We start from the raw sequence: 16,468 nt of genomic DNA, 5'->3' as shown, positions 1-16,468 counted from the left end.
ACTTAACGAGAATAGGACAGTGTGGAATGGGGGAGGTGAAGAGAAGAGGATAGAGAAAGATAGCAAGAGAACAATAGAGAGGTAAGACGTTAGTAAGAAACAGATATGGCTTATTACCTGGTGATGACAAGTATAGTATTCTCAACTGGATTGGTCTGAGAAGTATTTCATGATGGGTAAAGTCTTTTTACAAGCAAAATGAGAAATAGTGATTGACTGTTTTAAAAAATAATTAGAATAATAATAATAATGATTGGAAAAAACATAGAAAAGATATTGAATGATTAAGTGGGGAGATTAATGTCTCTGTATTGACTGACATGCATGGCATTCCCTTTTCAAAAAGCAATGTAATACACTGTAAAATTATATGTAACCCAATGTAATATAAAGAAGATTATGATGATAATAATAATAAAAAAAGAAAAAAAACACATGTTTTACATCAGTATATAAAATTTTCAAGATTATGAAGCCACTTGGTGGTGTTTTACAAAATAAGTACATATCTGAGGATGAAGAGAATATTTCTTTCTTTTAAAATTGTTAAAAATACATGATAATTATGGGTGTGTTTGTGTGCATACCCAGGATCCTAAGAAGAGAATGAAGGAGAAGGGATTGTGGCGTGGCCATCCCGCTAGGGGGTGATTTCTTGCTTTCTGTCTCTTAGTCTCTCCAGTGAGTGCATTCTCCCTACAGCAAAAATCTTTCTAAAAAGTATAAGTAACTCTATGTAATAATTATAAGCAAATATTTAACTGATAATATGTTAATCATAATAACATAAAGGATGTATGTCACAATCATTATAGAAAATAAGTGCTTAGACAGAAGCAAAGATATATAGAGCTGTCAAGGAAATTGCATGGGAAACATAGGACTCTAGGGCTAGAAGAGTAAGATACACAAGAGATGGTATATGTGAAGACTCACTAAAGACAGAAAAAATATTCAAGATATAATACCTTCAGGGATAGTGAGTTCTAATCAATTTTATTAGGACAAGCTAGCAATACAGTTTAAAATGCACAGAATACAAGGAGCCTCCTAAACCATTACAAATGTTGACTTTTTTCTCATAAGTGCTGTCAAACCAGTTCTGGCATAAAGTAATGAAAACAACAATTCCCACATGTCAATTAAAAGGAATTGGAAAAATGAATTAAGGAAGTGAAACTTACATAGGAAAGTTCCAGCAGATTTCAATAAAAAAATCCAAGATTTTCTTAGAGATAAAGCTCAAAGGAGGCAAAACATAAATTAAACATAGATTTCTACTTTTGGTAGGATGCAGAAGGATGCAAAACACTTATGTTTCTATGGTAACAATAAGAAAAATTTGGACAAAGTAAAATAATACTCTTCTATGAGGTTAGTAAAAAGCTGTGGATGCTAGTAAACAAGTTACATAATTTTTGAAAACTCAGGGCCCTTATTCAATAATTACTAAGAATTTCAAGAGGAGGGCATCAGAGCATTAAGTCAACTGCAGGGTCCTTCTCAGCATAAGGTCCTGTGTAACTTCACAGGTTGCAAACCTATGAAACCAGTCCTATTTGAAATCCTGGATGACCTGAAATGCAAAGAGAATCATGTCCTTTTTTTTTGTAGAGGTTTTTGTTATAGGGCGCGTGCGCTCGCCAGAAAGACAGAGAGAGACAGAGAGATAGAAAGCGAGAAATCATCCCCCAGGGGGGGATGGCCACGCCACAATCCCTTCTCCTCCATTCTCCTCTGGGGATCTTGGGCATGCATGCACATGTGCCCGGCGTGAGTTTAAGCCGCCGGGTCCGGGACTCAAACCGTGGTTGACTACATGGGAGTCCAGCGACATAGCCATTACATTAACTGCTGGTCCCTTCGAGAATCATGTCCTTTTAAGTGAACATAGAGCTGTGGCTTCCTTACCGTGGAGGGGGCTCTGCGCATCCATTGACCCTTCCATCGGACGGCCATGGTACAATAACTCTGCAGAGATGAAGATAAATCAGCTGGGTCTTAGGCATCAATGTGAGCTGAGGAACAAAATGAAGTCTGAAAGAGACCCAAATGCAAAAACAAATGATTAATACAAGCTATCTTTTCTCCTACCCCTTAAACCTCATTTCTGAATTTTGCCAAGGAAACAGCAGTGGAGGGTTGGCTGAAAAGAGAATTGGTACAAGCCCACACAGTGACATAGTTCTTGAATTCCAAGGCCCTGACAAAGTCGACACCAAAGATGAACCCAAAACACCTAAAACTTCAGTCCAAACTTCCCTCAGCTAAGAAGGGAGAAACTGGAGGTTGAGTTACTCGCAGGTGAACTCAATTTAATTAAAGCTTTAGCTAGTCCTAAAGCTCTACTCAACTCTAAGAGAATTCAAAAAGATCAGCTTCTCACTGTAAATGCAAAGAAAAGGGAAAGGTTTCTTTTCTCTGAAAACCAAACAAAACTAGATGAAATTAAATTCAGTCTCCACAATTTTTTCAACACAACATTTAATACACAATTAAACACGTACAAGACATACAAAAAAGGAGGGAAATGGGACATGTAATCAGAATAAAACATTCTCTAAACTAACTGAGAAACCAGTTATAATTAGCAGACAAGAACTTTAACGCAACTGTTACAAATATGTTAAAAGATCTTACAATGTATTTTAGGTTAAATTATAGTGTACAATGAGATATGGTATTTCAAGAGAAATGGAAATTTTAAAAGGAAATTCTAGACCCATGTATACACTAATCATGAGAAAACTGGTGTGTCTACATTAATAGCAGATGAAATAAACTCCAAGGAATATTATGAGACATAAATAAGAATATTTCATACTAATGAAGTATGAGTTAATTAAGACATACCAATGCTAAATGTGTATGTACCTAATTACAGACCTACATGATAAAAATAGCAGCAGTTAATAAAACTAAGGGAAACATAGGGCAAACCATCACTGCAGCTGGACATCTAACATATCTGAGTAATTGACGAATTAAGTACATATACACAGCAATAAGGAGATAAAAACTATGAATAGCATTATTAAGCAATGTAGCCTAATTAACATTTCTTGAACTACATCCTCAATTACAAAATATACCGATTTTTAAAGTAGTGAATATAGAACACTCACCAAAATAGACCTATGCTGTATCGTAAGAAAAGTCTCCTAAAATTCCTAACAAGTGAAATAATTCAGAATATGTTCTCTAAACATAATAGAATCAAAATAGAGACAGTAACAACAAAAAATCTGAAGAAATAACAGGAAAGATAAAATTATTTTCTAACTGAATGATAATGAGAGGTTATGAAAACACAGCATATCATAACTTGTGGCATGTAGCTAAAGCTGTGCTTACTTTGGCCCACCCCAAGCAGCACCCACTGGCTGACACTGGTATGTAGCAGGCAGGTCAAGGCCACATGAGGGACCCAGGTTAAAACCTGGCCCACTTAAAGAGGCCAGTGTGGCAGTATGCTCCTGTATTCCCAGCTCTATGGGAGGCTGAGGCAGGAGGATCATGACTTAATAAGACCCTGTCTAAAGAAAAGAAGAAGAAGAAAGTTTGGGGAGGGGAGAAGACCAACTCTGGTTTGAAGTGCTTAGTAATATAAAAAATGAGATGAAAATTAAAAGAAAAGTAAGCAGAAAAAGACAAAATAATAAAGTTATGAACAGAAATCAATGAATTGAAAAATATAAAACAGAAATCAACAAACCAAAGTTGGTCTTTGAAAAGTTAAAAAAGATAATAAACCTTTAGTAGAAGAGAATAAAATAAATAAGAAAAATATAAATGACGAATACAGATGCTATGGAAATAAAAAATCACTAAAGAATATATGTCAATAAATTTAATAATCAAATGAAATGGGAAATCCTTAAAAATAATAATAATCAATAATGAAAGAAAAATAGTAGATAGATAAAATTCTATTTAAATAGAATTTTCTAAGTCAGCTTTATTTAAATATAAGTTACTAGGTGGATTACTTAATAGATAAATAAATCATGTTAAGTGACATTTAAAGAATTTTGACAAAAGTATATAGCCATGTAATATTCATTATAGTTAAAGTATGTAACATATAAATCATCCCCAAATATTTCATGTATTGCTTTGCAGTCAATCCTCCTGCCCCCAATCAAACACATCCTACCACAGGTACTAGCAAACACAGATCTGTTTTCTCTAGTTGTAGGTGAGTTAATTATAGATTAGTTTTGCCTGTTCTAGAATTCTGTAAGAATGTAATCACATATTACATTTTCTTGTGTCTGGCTTTTTTTGATCAGCCTAAGATTTTTAAGAATCATCAAAGATAACCCATGGCAGTTCATTGTCTATGATTTTATATAGCAGTCCCCTGTGTGTGTGCATGTTCGTGTATAAATATATTTGGTTTGTTTCTAGATTTGAGCTATCATGAAAATATATTGTGATGAAAACTGTACACACATCTTCCTGTGGACACATTTTAATTTCTCTTAGGTAACTACTTAAGGTAGTACGCTGTTATTTTCAAAAATTGAATTGCAATGAAAAAAATCTCATAAAGAAAACTCCAGGGCCAAATGGCTTCACTAGTAAATTCTATCAAAGGTTTAAGGAATACATCATGTCAATCCTACACACTCTTACAGAAAATAGAGGAACAGGAAACCTTCTCTCATTTTTTGTTCTCCTATATGTGGTATGTTTTTCTTCCAGCTGTTTTTCAATTTTTTTACAGGCTTTCAGCAGTTAATGGATTTGCTGTCTTTCTCCTTTCATCATCCTGTTTTTTGGTTTGTTGAAGTTCTGAATTATAGTTTTCATCAAATTTGGGTAATCATCTATTAACATTTTTTGAATATTTTCCTTTCTGTCTCTACCTTTCCTACTGGAACTAAAATTGCATATATGTTGGGTAGTTTGAGTCTTCCCTCTCCTTACATTTTTTGGATAGTTTCAAGTGTCATGTCTTCAAGTTCACTGAACTTTGCTTCGGCAACAGCTCATCTGTTAAATCTACCCAGGGAAGTTTTCACTTCAGACACTATTTTTTTCCACCTTCAGAAATTCCCTGACCAATTAAAAAAAAAGTATTCTATTTCACCCCTCATTATAAACATTTGTTTTTTATTTTTGCCATAGAGCCTGTGTGTTTGCTGGAGAGAGATAGAGAGAGAGGAAAAGAAAGAATTCATCCCCCAGATGGGATGGCCATGCCATAATCCCTTCTTTTCTGTTCTTCTCTTAGGGTTTTGAGCATGCACACGTATGCTCCCAAGACTCTAAACATGCAGGGGGATATGTGGGATGCAGTGCCTTAACTTCCATGCCTCCTGCTGGCTTCATCATCTTTTAAATGTAATTCTTGAATATACTTATAATAGCTTTTTAAAAGTTACTTTCTGCTAATTCCATTGTTTGTTATTTGGGGATCTGTTTGGATTTTTTTCCTTCCAGTTCTTAAGCACATTTTCTCTCTCTCTCTCTTTTTTTTTTTTTTTTAACAGAGAGATTTTTGCTATTGGGTGCATGTGCTTGCTGGAAGGACAGAGACGGAGACAGAAAATAAGAAATTACCCTCTGGGGGTTGGCTATGCCGCTGGTCCCAGTCACATTTTTTTTCTTTCTTAGATTTTTTATAATTTTTTGACCGGATGTTTAACACTGAAAATAAAATTTTGGTTAGTATATAGATATTCTTGCTTTCTTTTAAAGAGTTTTTTCTTGTATTGTCAGAAAATTATTTATAATCACCATAAGCCTTTTGAGGGAAGCTTTTAAGTTTCGCTAAAGCATTTTTAGAGAAACACCTCTTAAACTAATTTAATCCTATTCCTATGCTGTGGCCCTCTGGGGTTTCCACTAAATGCCCTCTGTGTTTAACTAGGTATCCCATTTCTATCTTGTCAGAACCTGAACATCTCCTTGTTTTACGATGCTTCTAGGAATTGTTCAAGTTTATAGCTGTGATAATCTTCCTTTGAAGAGCCTGTGGCATTCCATTCTATGCATGTACATAATATTTAATGAAAGAAACAGGTTTCTGGCCCTTTCTTCTCTGCGTTTTCTCTTCATTCTCCAGTATTCTACCCTGAAAATTCTAGTTCCCTGGCTTCCTCCAATTCTGTCCTCTGTGTATCTAATTCAGTAAGGCCTCTGCGTTCCACTTGTGTTTCTATTTCGCTCTGCCATATTCCAGAAAGTGCTCCAGGAAGAACACTGAGATGACTGCAGGACTCATTTCATTTTGCTTTTAGACAGCTCAGTCCTAGGCTTTCTATTGTCCAATATAGGAAACAGTAGTTTCACATATTTTATAGATGTTTATAATGGAAACAGTCTTGATACCAAATACTGTATCATTACCTACAATTTACTGCTTTAAAAAATATTTTAATAGACTTTATTTTTCAAAGCAGTTTTAGCATCACAATAAACTGAGTGGAAATTAGAGTTCCACATACTCACTGCTGCCACACACGCACTGCTTCCCTCACCATCAACATCCTACCCTAGAGTAATAGCTTTGCTATAATTGACACATAATTATTATCCAAGGTTCATAATTTTACTATTTATTCTTGGTCTATGGATTTTGACAAATATATAATAACATGTATTTACCCCTATAATATCACATAAGTTAGTTTCACTGCCCTAAAAATCCTGTGTGTGATTCACATATTCATCTCTCCTCCTAACTCCTGACAATTACTGATCTTTTTACTGTCTCCAGTGTTGTCTTTTCTAGAATGTCACAGAGTTGGAATCAACAGTACGAATCATTTTCAATTGACTTCTTATGGTTGCAATATGCATTTAGCTGTCCCTCACCTCTTTTCATCGCCTGATAGCTCATTTATTTTTTGTGCTAAACTCTATTTCATTGGATGTACCATAGTTTACCCATTCACCTACTGAAGGATGATTTGGTTTCCTCCATGATTTGACAATTATGAATAAAGCTGCTGTTATTTGTGTATGTAGGCTTTCAATTCATTTGGGCAAACACCAAAAAGTGAAATTGCTATTAAGAGATCATATGGTAGAAGAGTGGTTTGTTTTGTAATAAACTGCAAACTACCTTCCTTCCAACATAGCCATACTATTTTGTATTTATATCAGCAATGAATGAAGACTCAATTGTTTCCACACCTTTGCCAGCATTTATGTTGACAGTGTTTTGAATTTTGGCCATTATAACAGATGTGCAGTGGTATCTTAGTTTGCAGTTCCCTAATGACATATGATGTTGAATATCCTTTTATATGCTTATTTGTCACCTGTGTGTGTTTAATGCTTGTTGTTGCTGTTATTATTATTATTTTGGTTAGGTTTCTGTCCAAGTCTTTTGCCCATTTTCCAACTGGATTTTTCACTTTATTATTATTGAATTTTAAGAGTTCTTTGTATGTTTTAAACAGCGGTCCTGTTTCAGGTATGGCTTTTGTAACTATTTCCTCCCAGTTTGTGGTTTATCTTCTTATGCTCTCAACAGTGTCTTTCACAGAGCAAAAATTTTGAATTTTCATTGTCTGGCTTATCTATTTTTTCTTTCATATGCTTTTTGATGCTAGAGCTAAAAAAATCACAAAAACCAACATCATTTAAGTTTTCCATGTTATCGTCTAAAAATTTTATAGTTTTATAATTTATGTTTAATATCATCTATTTCAAATTAATTTGTGAAGGATGTATGGTCTGTGTATAGTTTACTTCTTATTTATGTATTTTTTATGTAGTCATACAGTTGTCCTAATACCATTTGTTGAAAAGATCATCTTTTCTACATTGTATTGCCTTTGGTCTTTTGTCAAAAATCAATTGACTATATTTGTGTGGGCCTGTTTCTGGTATCATTTCATCCCATTTATCTATTTGTCTGTTCTTCTGCAAATGCCATAATGTTTTGATTACTATTCGGTTTACCATTGCTTTACAGTTCGTCCTTCCTCACAATTTACTTCTAAATGTTGAATTTGTATTCAGCAACGCTAATGAACAATTAATTTTAATAACTTCCATAGATTCTTCTGGATTTCCAACAAACAGAATCATGTTGTCTGCCAATAACAGTTTTCTTATTCTTATAGTTTTTTTTTTTTTTTTTTGATGGATTGCACTGAACAAGGACCTCATATCATGTGGAATAGAAGTAATACTAATGGCCATATTTGCTTTAGCTCCGAATATTTAGACGAATTTTTCAACATTTCAACATTAATTGTAAAGTCTGCGATAGTCCTTATCCAAGTCCAATAATCATTAATTAGCCACTCGATTCTGAGCTCTTTTTATTTCCCATACTTTACTGGTCATACAGCATTTTCTGTACTACCTATGATTAGATATCCTTACGCGCTTGTAGGGCAAGGTTCTTACCTTTATCTCCCACTTGCTAAACTCAATAAATGCATTGCTCAATATTTGGCCATCGTGTTTCTAAATCTTGCATCGTTAACATTTACTCGTTCGGCTTGGGTTTTCTTTAGAGTGGGCATGGAAAAATGTTTTAATCACTTACTCATATATCACGCCTGATTTCAAACGGGAAAAAGGCACAAAGTAGTACCAACTCTGCATGCAATCAAATCATCACGCTACAAATGTATTTTCTAGTAGTGCTCATTAGTGCACAGAAGTGGAAATACTTGATTCAGTCACACCAACAAAAAGAACAGAACTAACTTTTCCCAACCAAAGTGTTAAATGTTCTGAGGGATCACCATTTCTTCAGAACTCACTGTAACTACTCCTTGAGAGTCTATCTCGAGAACCGCCTTCCAGTTATATGATCCGGACAAGACTTAGGCGGGAACTGGACGCAAGAGTGAGGGGTGTGAGGCCGGACTCGGCTGTCCGGGTCCGGCTTCCCGCTGGGTTCTAGCAGAGAAAGGCTACACCGCTCCAGGAGAGAGGTTCAGGCGGGACTTCCCGTCTAATCCCGCCCGGCGGTCGCTCCCACCCGTTAATTTGTCTCAGGGACAGCAGTGCGCCTGCTCCCAGCGAAGGCCCTAGCAACGTGCCTAGCAACGTCCTGGCTCCTCCCCCTGGTGTCTCCGGGAAAGCGCTCCGCCAGGTCCGCTCACGCTCACGGCTCGGCTCGCTCCTACGGCTGCGGGAACGCGGAAGACGCGTGGACCTGTGTGAGGACCCACGGTCTGGGCTGTGCAGGTCTGAGTCCCACTCCGATCCCGGTTGCTGGTGTCCGCGCTTCTCTGGAGACCAGTGGTCTGTCCCGAAAGGTGCAGCCGCTGGGAGTGGACGTTTCTTGTCAGGGCTCTAGCGGAGGTCGTGCTAGGTGTCGTCGTGTGGTCGGTCCCTTCGCGGGCACTTGCATCTGAATCTTAAAGGCCCTTTGGGAAAAGAGCTTCCAAATTTTTCCTCAAAAAAAAGTTTGTTTTAGTCCCTAATTTTAGGTACTTTCCACCCGAAGGAAAGGCTTTACCAGCAAAGTCAGTACCCTAGGGACACCACTCTTTATTTTTTAGTGTTTGGAATGGTTTGCAAGGGATTGGTAATCCCGGACACGGAAGAGATATGCCATGCAGCGTATTTAAAATGTTCAGCTTATAAGTACATAATAAGCAACAGAGTGTGTTTCTTGTAAATTATTCTTGGGAATGTAGGAAGTATTATTAACACTTTGAGATACCAGTTCCGCAGATGCCGGATGTTAACCCGATATTTAAGATCGCAGCATTTAAGGATTGCACCTCATAACCTCAGGGTACCATGGAAAACAGTCTGCCTACCATGTAGTGGGTAGTGTGGGAGAGGCCATTTGTGTGTGTTTGTGTGTGTGTGTGTGTGTGTGTGTGTGTGTGTGTGTATTTAAGATGGTACCGCAGATTTTACAAAGTGACAGTTGAACCTGTATGCATTATATGTGAACAGGTTCTTAAAGGAACTCCAGAAGGAAACTTTGAAGTGACTTTTATCTATAGTACTGAATTGGCCCACAACTTAGAATTTTGTATATATAACATTTCATTGGGAGGTGCGTTAACCTTACAATAATGGAAAAGTTAGGAGCCTTTTTCATTATTGCTTTGCAAGAAAAAAAAAATTACCAGGCTGCAGATGGCCTGTAGTTTATCAGGTACTCAGCACTTAAGTATCTGACAGACTTCTTACATACTGGATGCCAGTTTTTCAGAATGATTTTGATGTAGTTAACAGGTATTTGTTGGATTCCTGTTGCTTAAGAATAAGGAATAAGCAATATTGAAAAGAATTCTGTACTTACAGAATTGAATGATAGGAGGAATAACTGCACTAAAAGGTCCTTTTAAATTAAGACATTTTTTCATTTCAAATGTAGAAATTATAATTACTACTAAAGGTAGAGAGGTATCAGAGATTGCCTTAGACTGTGAATTCTTAAGTAAGTGAATTAGAGTCTAACTTTCAGACTGAAAATAGTACTGTGCAAGGTAGAATTTATGCAACTTGGTAAGTAGAATTAGTTTTGGTGGGAAACTGGGTAGAAAGAGGAGTAAAAGATGAATGTATTCAGCCTAATGGCAGAATGATAGTCCAGTCAAATTTCTGTTTTAGGATGACTCCCAAGCTCTGAATAACTCTGGACTAAAAATTCTTTTTCTTTTGTTTGTTTTCTCCTGCAAGAATGTCAGGCAATATCAGAACAAACCCAAAACAGGAGTGTAGATGAAACCTAGTTTCCTAAGTACAGTGATGAGACCTCTATTGGCTTGTGACATTTGGCATTTGGTGACCAACTAATTGTGCTATGATTTTTGGTTACTAATAGGATCTTTTTCCAAATATTTAGGATTGTTTTAGGCCCTACACTATTTCTTTTTTTAAATCTAGTCAAGATTTCTTTTCCTTTTCTCCCCCCCCCCTCCCAATAGAGAAAGAGACAGAGCGAGAAACAAGGAATCTTAGTAATCACATTGCAGGGGGGATGGCCATGCCACAATCTGTTCTCCATACTTCTTTCAGAATTTTGGGCATATACACGCACACCTAGCATGATTTTCAAGCTGCTGGGTCCAGGACTTGAACCATGGTCAGCCAAGTGGGAGTAGTCAGATTTTGTTAACTGCTTCTGTAGTTGGACTTAGGAGATCTGCAAACCACCTGAAATTGTGTACAGAATACTGTGTCTATATGGGCATTTTCTAGGGTTAAGATCTAAGATTTTCATGCAGTGCCTAAAAGAATGAGACTCAAGAAATGACGACAGGTTAATATCTTTCACTCTTCGGTGGTTGAGGGCAAGATCGTAAAGATGGAAGCCACATTTTATTCAGGCAATTGGAGTGGCAGTCAGAAGTAGAAAATGTTTTCCATTTAAGGCAGGAAGAAGGGATTGGACCATCATTCTCAAATATTACTTCCTCTAAGCAATCCAAGATGTACATCTTTGCCTAATCAGTACACAGCAAACATGTTTACTATATTTTGGTTCCCACCTTAGGTAAATTTTGCAAGTATATTTTCCTATTCCTTCAATGACTGGCATCTGTTCTTTACATTTCTTTATTTGGGTCTCAAGCTCATAGGCATTTACAGTCTAGAAAAGCTCTTAATGACTAATGAAATTAGTGTCACTAGGTTCTTAACAAATTATGTTGTATTTTGTTTCTCTGGACTTGTTGTTCACTTTCTTTTTGAAAGACCACAGAAAGTTTCCTGTTGGAGTCCCAGCATTTCTCTTGTCAGGGTTTGTAGTAAAAGTGTCTGGAGCTTCACAGTTAAACAACACGTTGCCATAGGCTTTATAATAAAAGCATCATTTTACAGCTGTGGAATGCGTATCAAATCAGTAGGGCCCCAGTATCTTTTCTCCCTTGAAAGATATCTTGCTTACTGGGTATGGAAATAATAATTTTGGCAGCCATCCCCCTTCTTTGAAGAAAATATTAAGTGGGAAAGTTATTTTGCTATCTTCTCTCTAGTATTAAAGAATTTGAATAATGTATATATTTTTAAAAACAGTGTAAGTTATTAGAATAAGTGAATGTTAATGTTACTCTGTAAGCTCTTAAAATGTATAAGAAATATTTCACTTTAAGGGGATATTTTATAAACTGGCAGTAGATGTCTGATTTTTTAGTGATTATTTAGTTTTTTTAATCTACATTTACCTGTAGTGGGTGCATGTACGTGTGTGTTTCAAGTTGGAGAAGAATGTATCTTTTAGAACATAGCTATCTACATTTAACTGATTTCCCTAGAACCTCCTTTGTTCATTAAAGTTCAACATAAAATTTAATGTCATATAATGTCACTTTAGAGTCAGAGCCTACAGGATAGAGTATATGCCCAACTGAGACTAACATGAAAGCACTGACTTCCTAATGTTTAGTAAACGAAATTGCCATCTCTGGAACAAAAGGGATTTTTTAAAAATGGATCATTAATACTTAAATTTTAATTTGAAATACTTTTTCTAAGATAACAGCCTTCTATTTTTATGGCAAGATTGGACCAAAAGGGTAACTTATTTATTGTTTTGAGTTTATTTTTTTAAAATTTTATCTTTAAATAATACCAATTTAGTGCTTTTAAACAACTTAATAACCTTGTTAACAAGTACTTAAAAACAGCACAGAATTGTGAATTAAATAACTTTCTTTGTAGACAATGAATAATATGTTTCTTGTTTTTATTTTAACTCCCTCTCTATCCTTTTTTTTCCTTACAGTGCACCTATGATATGTTATTTAGAAATAGATGTTAAACTTTGGTTTGAATGAAGAATGTCTCTCAATTCACCTCTATTTCTCAAAGAAAGTGAAGAAAATTCAAAATTTGTAGAATCCAAACAATCACAAATAACTTCCATAGCCTCAGAAGATCCCCTTCAAAACTTATGCTTAGCATCTCAAGAAGTTCTTCAAAAAGCTCAGCAAAGTGGGAGATCAAAATGTCTCAAATGTGGTGGTTCAAGAATGTTCTACTGCTATACATGTTATGTCCCAGTTGAAAATGTGCCTGTTGAACAAATTCCACTTGTAAAGGTTGGTTAAGAAAAAATTGGTTGCTTGAAAGTAAGGATATAGATTTCAAAAAGACATTTATACCTGCTCTAATGTAATTGATTAGCTTGACAGTATCATTATGAAAATGTATTATATTAATGGAGAATTTAGTCCTGTTGGCTGCTAAGCCTACTTGTTTTTCTTGCCTCTGGAAAACATGTAAGTCTGAAATAATGGGTATTATTTTTCATGAGATGAGTTATGTTTTAAAGGTTATAATTTATTTGCACCATAAGAAAAAATGTGGTATAAACATGATTACAGGGAATTTTATAGACTACCTGATGGAGCTTCAAAAATTATCCAAGTTCTTGGACTGCTCCTTAAGAAAACACTGTCCTAATAAAAGAAGGGTTAATTTTTGACTAGACTTTGATAACTTAGCTCCATCCTGTATGGTGCAGATGTCAGTGTCCAAAACTAAAGTAAAATACAATTTAAAATACTATTTAATAGACTAAGACCTATATTTTTTTCAATAATGTAATAGTGATTTTAATCCAGATTTAAAGAGTTACTTAAATTGATTTCTTATCTTTACACTTCGATAATTACTAAGACTATTTGTATTTATTTATTTTAGAGATTTGTTTTTTCTCTGTAGGGTGTGTTTGCTCACCAGAGAGAGAGAGATAGAGAGACAGAAAGCAAGAAATCACCCTGCAGGGAGGATGGCCATGCCTTGATCCCTTCTCCTCCATTCTCCTCTCTAGATCATCAGCACACACGCATCTATACCCAGTGTGAGTTTTAGGGTCTGGTATTTGAACCACGGTCAACTATGTGGGATTCCAGCAACATAACCATTACATTATGCCATCTGCTAGTCCCTACTTTTATTTTTATTTCTTTTAGGTTTTGCTCTAGGGCACATGTGCTTGTTACAGAGAGGAAGAGAGGTGGGAGGGGGGTGCAGGGGATGAGAAATCAACCCCCAAGGGGATGGCCATGCCACAGTCCCTTCTCTTCCAGTTCCTTTGGGAGGGATTTTGGGTACACATGCACATGTGCTCAGAGTGATTTTCAAGCTTCCAGTTCTGGGATTTGAACCATACTGTAGAACATGTGGGATCAAGGACCTTAACCTCCACACTGCCTGCTGACCCTCTAAGATTTTTTAAAACTTAATCTATGGACTATCATTTGTATACATAATCAAATAATTTATTGCATATATATTAACTTATCTAGCACTGATCTGAACTTTAGGAGTAAATCCAATAGTGTTACTTTCTTTTTTTATTTATTTGTTCCATGAATGGGTCAGAGAAAGAGAGAAGAGAGAAAATAGCACCTCCCAGCAGTGTCTTGATGCCACCAGCCACCCTCAGCTTGCTCTAGATCATATGGGTCTGTCTCACAAAGTATTGGGCTTTACAGCTGTGCAACTATCCAGCCCCAATGTATAAAATTTCCTGCTGTCTATTAGGACTTTAGAGAGACTTAATTGTATACATGAACTCATTGAAACTTGCCAGTGAGAAAATAAATTACAGCTGTATTTTGAAATATTGTGGTGATTTTGAGGCTCATTTAAATTTGAAGTAAGGAAAGTACTTTAACTTTGGTATTTTGTTACCCAAATTTCAGGTTAGCCCAACATTATCTTGGCAAGTCCTTGGTCTCTTCAGGAGTCTAAAATCACATGTACAGGCTAGTGGAAAGTTTACTGGCCAAGAATAAAGAAGTATAGAATTTAATATAAGCTTCACAGTTTACTCAGAAGAATTGAGAGCTTGTGGTTAATAATTCTTTTCAAATTTCCCATTATATTATGGGAACATTATATTACAAATTACAGTTTTTGAAAGTATATATAGAATTTTTCTACTATTTACATTATAGCTACATGAAATATCCCATTAACAGTTTTATCTTAAAACGTATTATGCTCAATAAAGATTGCAGATCAGGATAATAAAAGTCAAACATATGTTTATAGGGCCAATATTTTAATAGAAATTTAATAATAGAGTATTATTTTCCAAATCCTGTCCCGATGTCCACTATTTAATAGAAGTAACTCAAAATAGCATGCCAACTGTTTGATCAATTCTAAATCATCTGGACTGTGAAGAATTTTCTAGTGTTTATATTTTAAGGCCATATAAAATTTAGTATATTAATATATATTAATAGCAATAACTGCAAAATGTTCTTTCTAATTTCTGCCTTATTTTTATTTTAACAAATCAGCATTTGCTTTTAGTAGCCCACTTCAGAAGAAAGGATCACTGCATAATGAATTTCTTCTAAGTTTTAGGCTTTAGACTAGGGAATGGATTTATAAATGTCTACATTTTAATGCAAAATAGGATTGTTTTAAAGTAATGAGAAATGCCTAACTAAAAAGATCCTCTTGGGACTTCTTTAAGAGAGGAGAGAAAAATTAGAAGGGAAAAGAAGACTTCATGTTAGAGTTCTAGACTTGAAAAGGCATTCTTTACTGTGTTTGAGAGAGTTGATAGTCACAGGAAAAAAATGCTTAATGTCTCTTTGCTAATGACTCTTTGGAAATTTGGGGCAGGAAAACTTGTGGTAAATCTCTTGTTGAAAATATACCCATTTGGGGCTGGCAGGTGGTGTGGTGGTTGAGGTGCTGGACTCCCACATGGCTGACCATGGTTCAAGTTCTGGACCTGGCAGCTTGCTTTCTCACTCTCCCTTTCTCTCTGTCTATTTCTCTCTGGCCAAAATGGAAGAATAATGATAGTAAATATAATTAAAAATAAATAAATCTTTAAAAAATATATACCCATTAGAGAACGGATAATGCGCTTCACATGTTTGTTAATAATACACCTTTATGCAAACTGCTCTCTGGCCAACCATATTGGTATTACTCTGTACCCTATTAATTTTTGAGAAGTATTTTCCTTTAAAATGTGAACTGTAACATGAGCCTGTATTTTCATGATTTGGTACTGTTTTTGTGTTTTGGTTTCATGGGGGACTAGGGCCTATCAGGGATATGTTATTCATAGTATCCTATCCTCACAGAATCCTCCAGAAAGAAAATACATGAAATTGAGACTGTCTAGTAGCATGTAGCAACTGTTCCTTTTAAAAACAGGTTTTGAGAACCAGCAGATGGCCTAATGGTTACATTGCTGGATGTAGTCAGCCATGGTTCAAATCCCATACCCGGTGACTTAAAATTTATACCAGGCCTGTGTGCATGTGTGTCTCAAATCCCAGGAGGAGAAAGTATTGCGGCTTGGCCTTACCCCTGGGGAGTGATTTCCTGCTTTCTGTCTCTGTGTCTCTGAGGTGAGCACATGTACCCTACAGCAAAAATCTCTCTTAAAAAAGAAAGAAAGAAAAATAGCTTTTGAACTAATGATACAGACAGCCACATGGATGAATATCAAAATAATTACTCTGAGTAAAAGAAGTCAGATGAAGATTATAGATGTATGATTCATATGTATGATTCCTTTTACATAAAACTAAAGAATGTAAAC

General features: G+C 35.7%; 2 protein-coding genes across 4 annotated transcripts in view; one reads left to right on the top strand and one right to left on the bottom strand.

Annotated features, from left to right (window-relative positions):
* FAM227B (family with sequence similarity 227 member B) overlaps positions 1-8,993 on the bottom strand; it is a 207,039-nt gene extending 198,046 nt beyond the window's left edge. The window contains exons 1-2 of one of the 2 annotated variants that reach the window (XM_006168774.2): positions 8,736-8,993; positions 1,912-2,037 (exon numbers count right to left, since the gene is read on the bottom strand). In XM_006168774.2, coding sequence (XP_006168836.1) covers positions 1,912-1,959 — 48 coding nt within the window. In that variant the 5' untranslated portion in view covers positions 1,960-2,037; positions 8,736-8,993. Of the gene's footprint in view, positions 1-1,911; positions 2,038-8,373; positions 8,687-8,735 lie in introns of those variants that run through there. The other variant, XM_006168775.2, reaches the window with a different exon arrangement.
* An 86-nt stretch (positions 8,994-9,079) lies between these two features.
* DTWD1 (DTW motif tRNA-uridine aminocarboxypropyltransferase 1) overlaps positions 9,080-16,468 on the top strand; it is a 21,657-nt gene continuing 14,268 nt past the window's right edge. Inside the window, exons 1-2 of one of the 2 annotated variants that reach the window (XM_006168772.2) lie at positions 9,080-9,165; positions 12,668-12,983. In XM_006168772.2, coding sequence (XP_006168834.1) covers positions 12,723-12,983 — 261 coding nt within the window. In that variant the 5' untranslated portion in view covers positions 9,080-9,165; positions 12,668-12,722. Of the gene's footprint in view, positions 9,237-12,667; positions 12,984-16,468 lie in introns of both variants that reach the window. The other variant, XM_014584274.2, reaches the window with a different exon arrangement.

This window comes from Tupaia chinensis, unplaced genomic scaffold (genome assembly GCF_000334495.1).
Source record: "Tupaia chinensis unplaced genomic scaffold, TupChi_1.0 Scaffold146140_1, whole genome shotgun sequence".
NCBI classification, from domain to species: Eukaryota; Metazoa; Chordata; class Mammalia; order Scandentia; family Tupaiidae; genus Tupaia; species Tupaia belangeri.
Note: the sequence above shows the minus strand (reverse complement) of the source record. Positions and strands in the feature narration are given on the sequence as shown.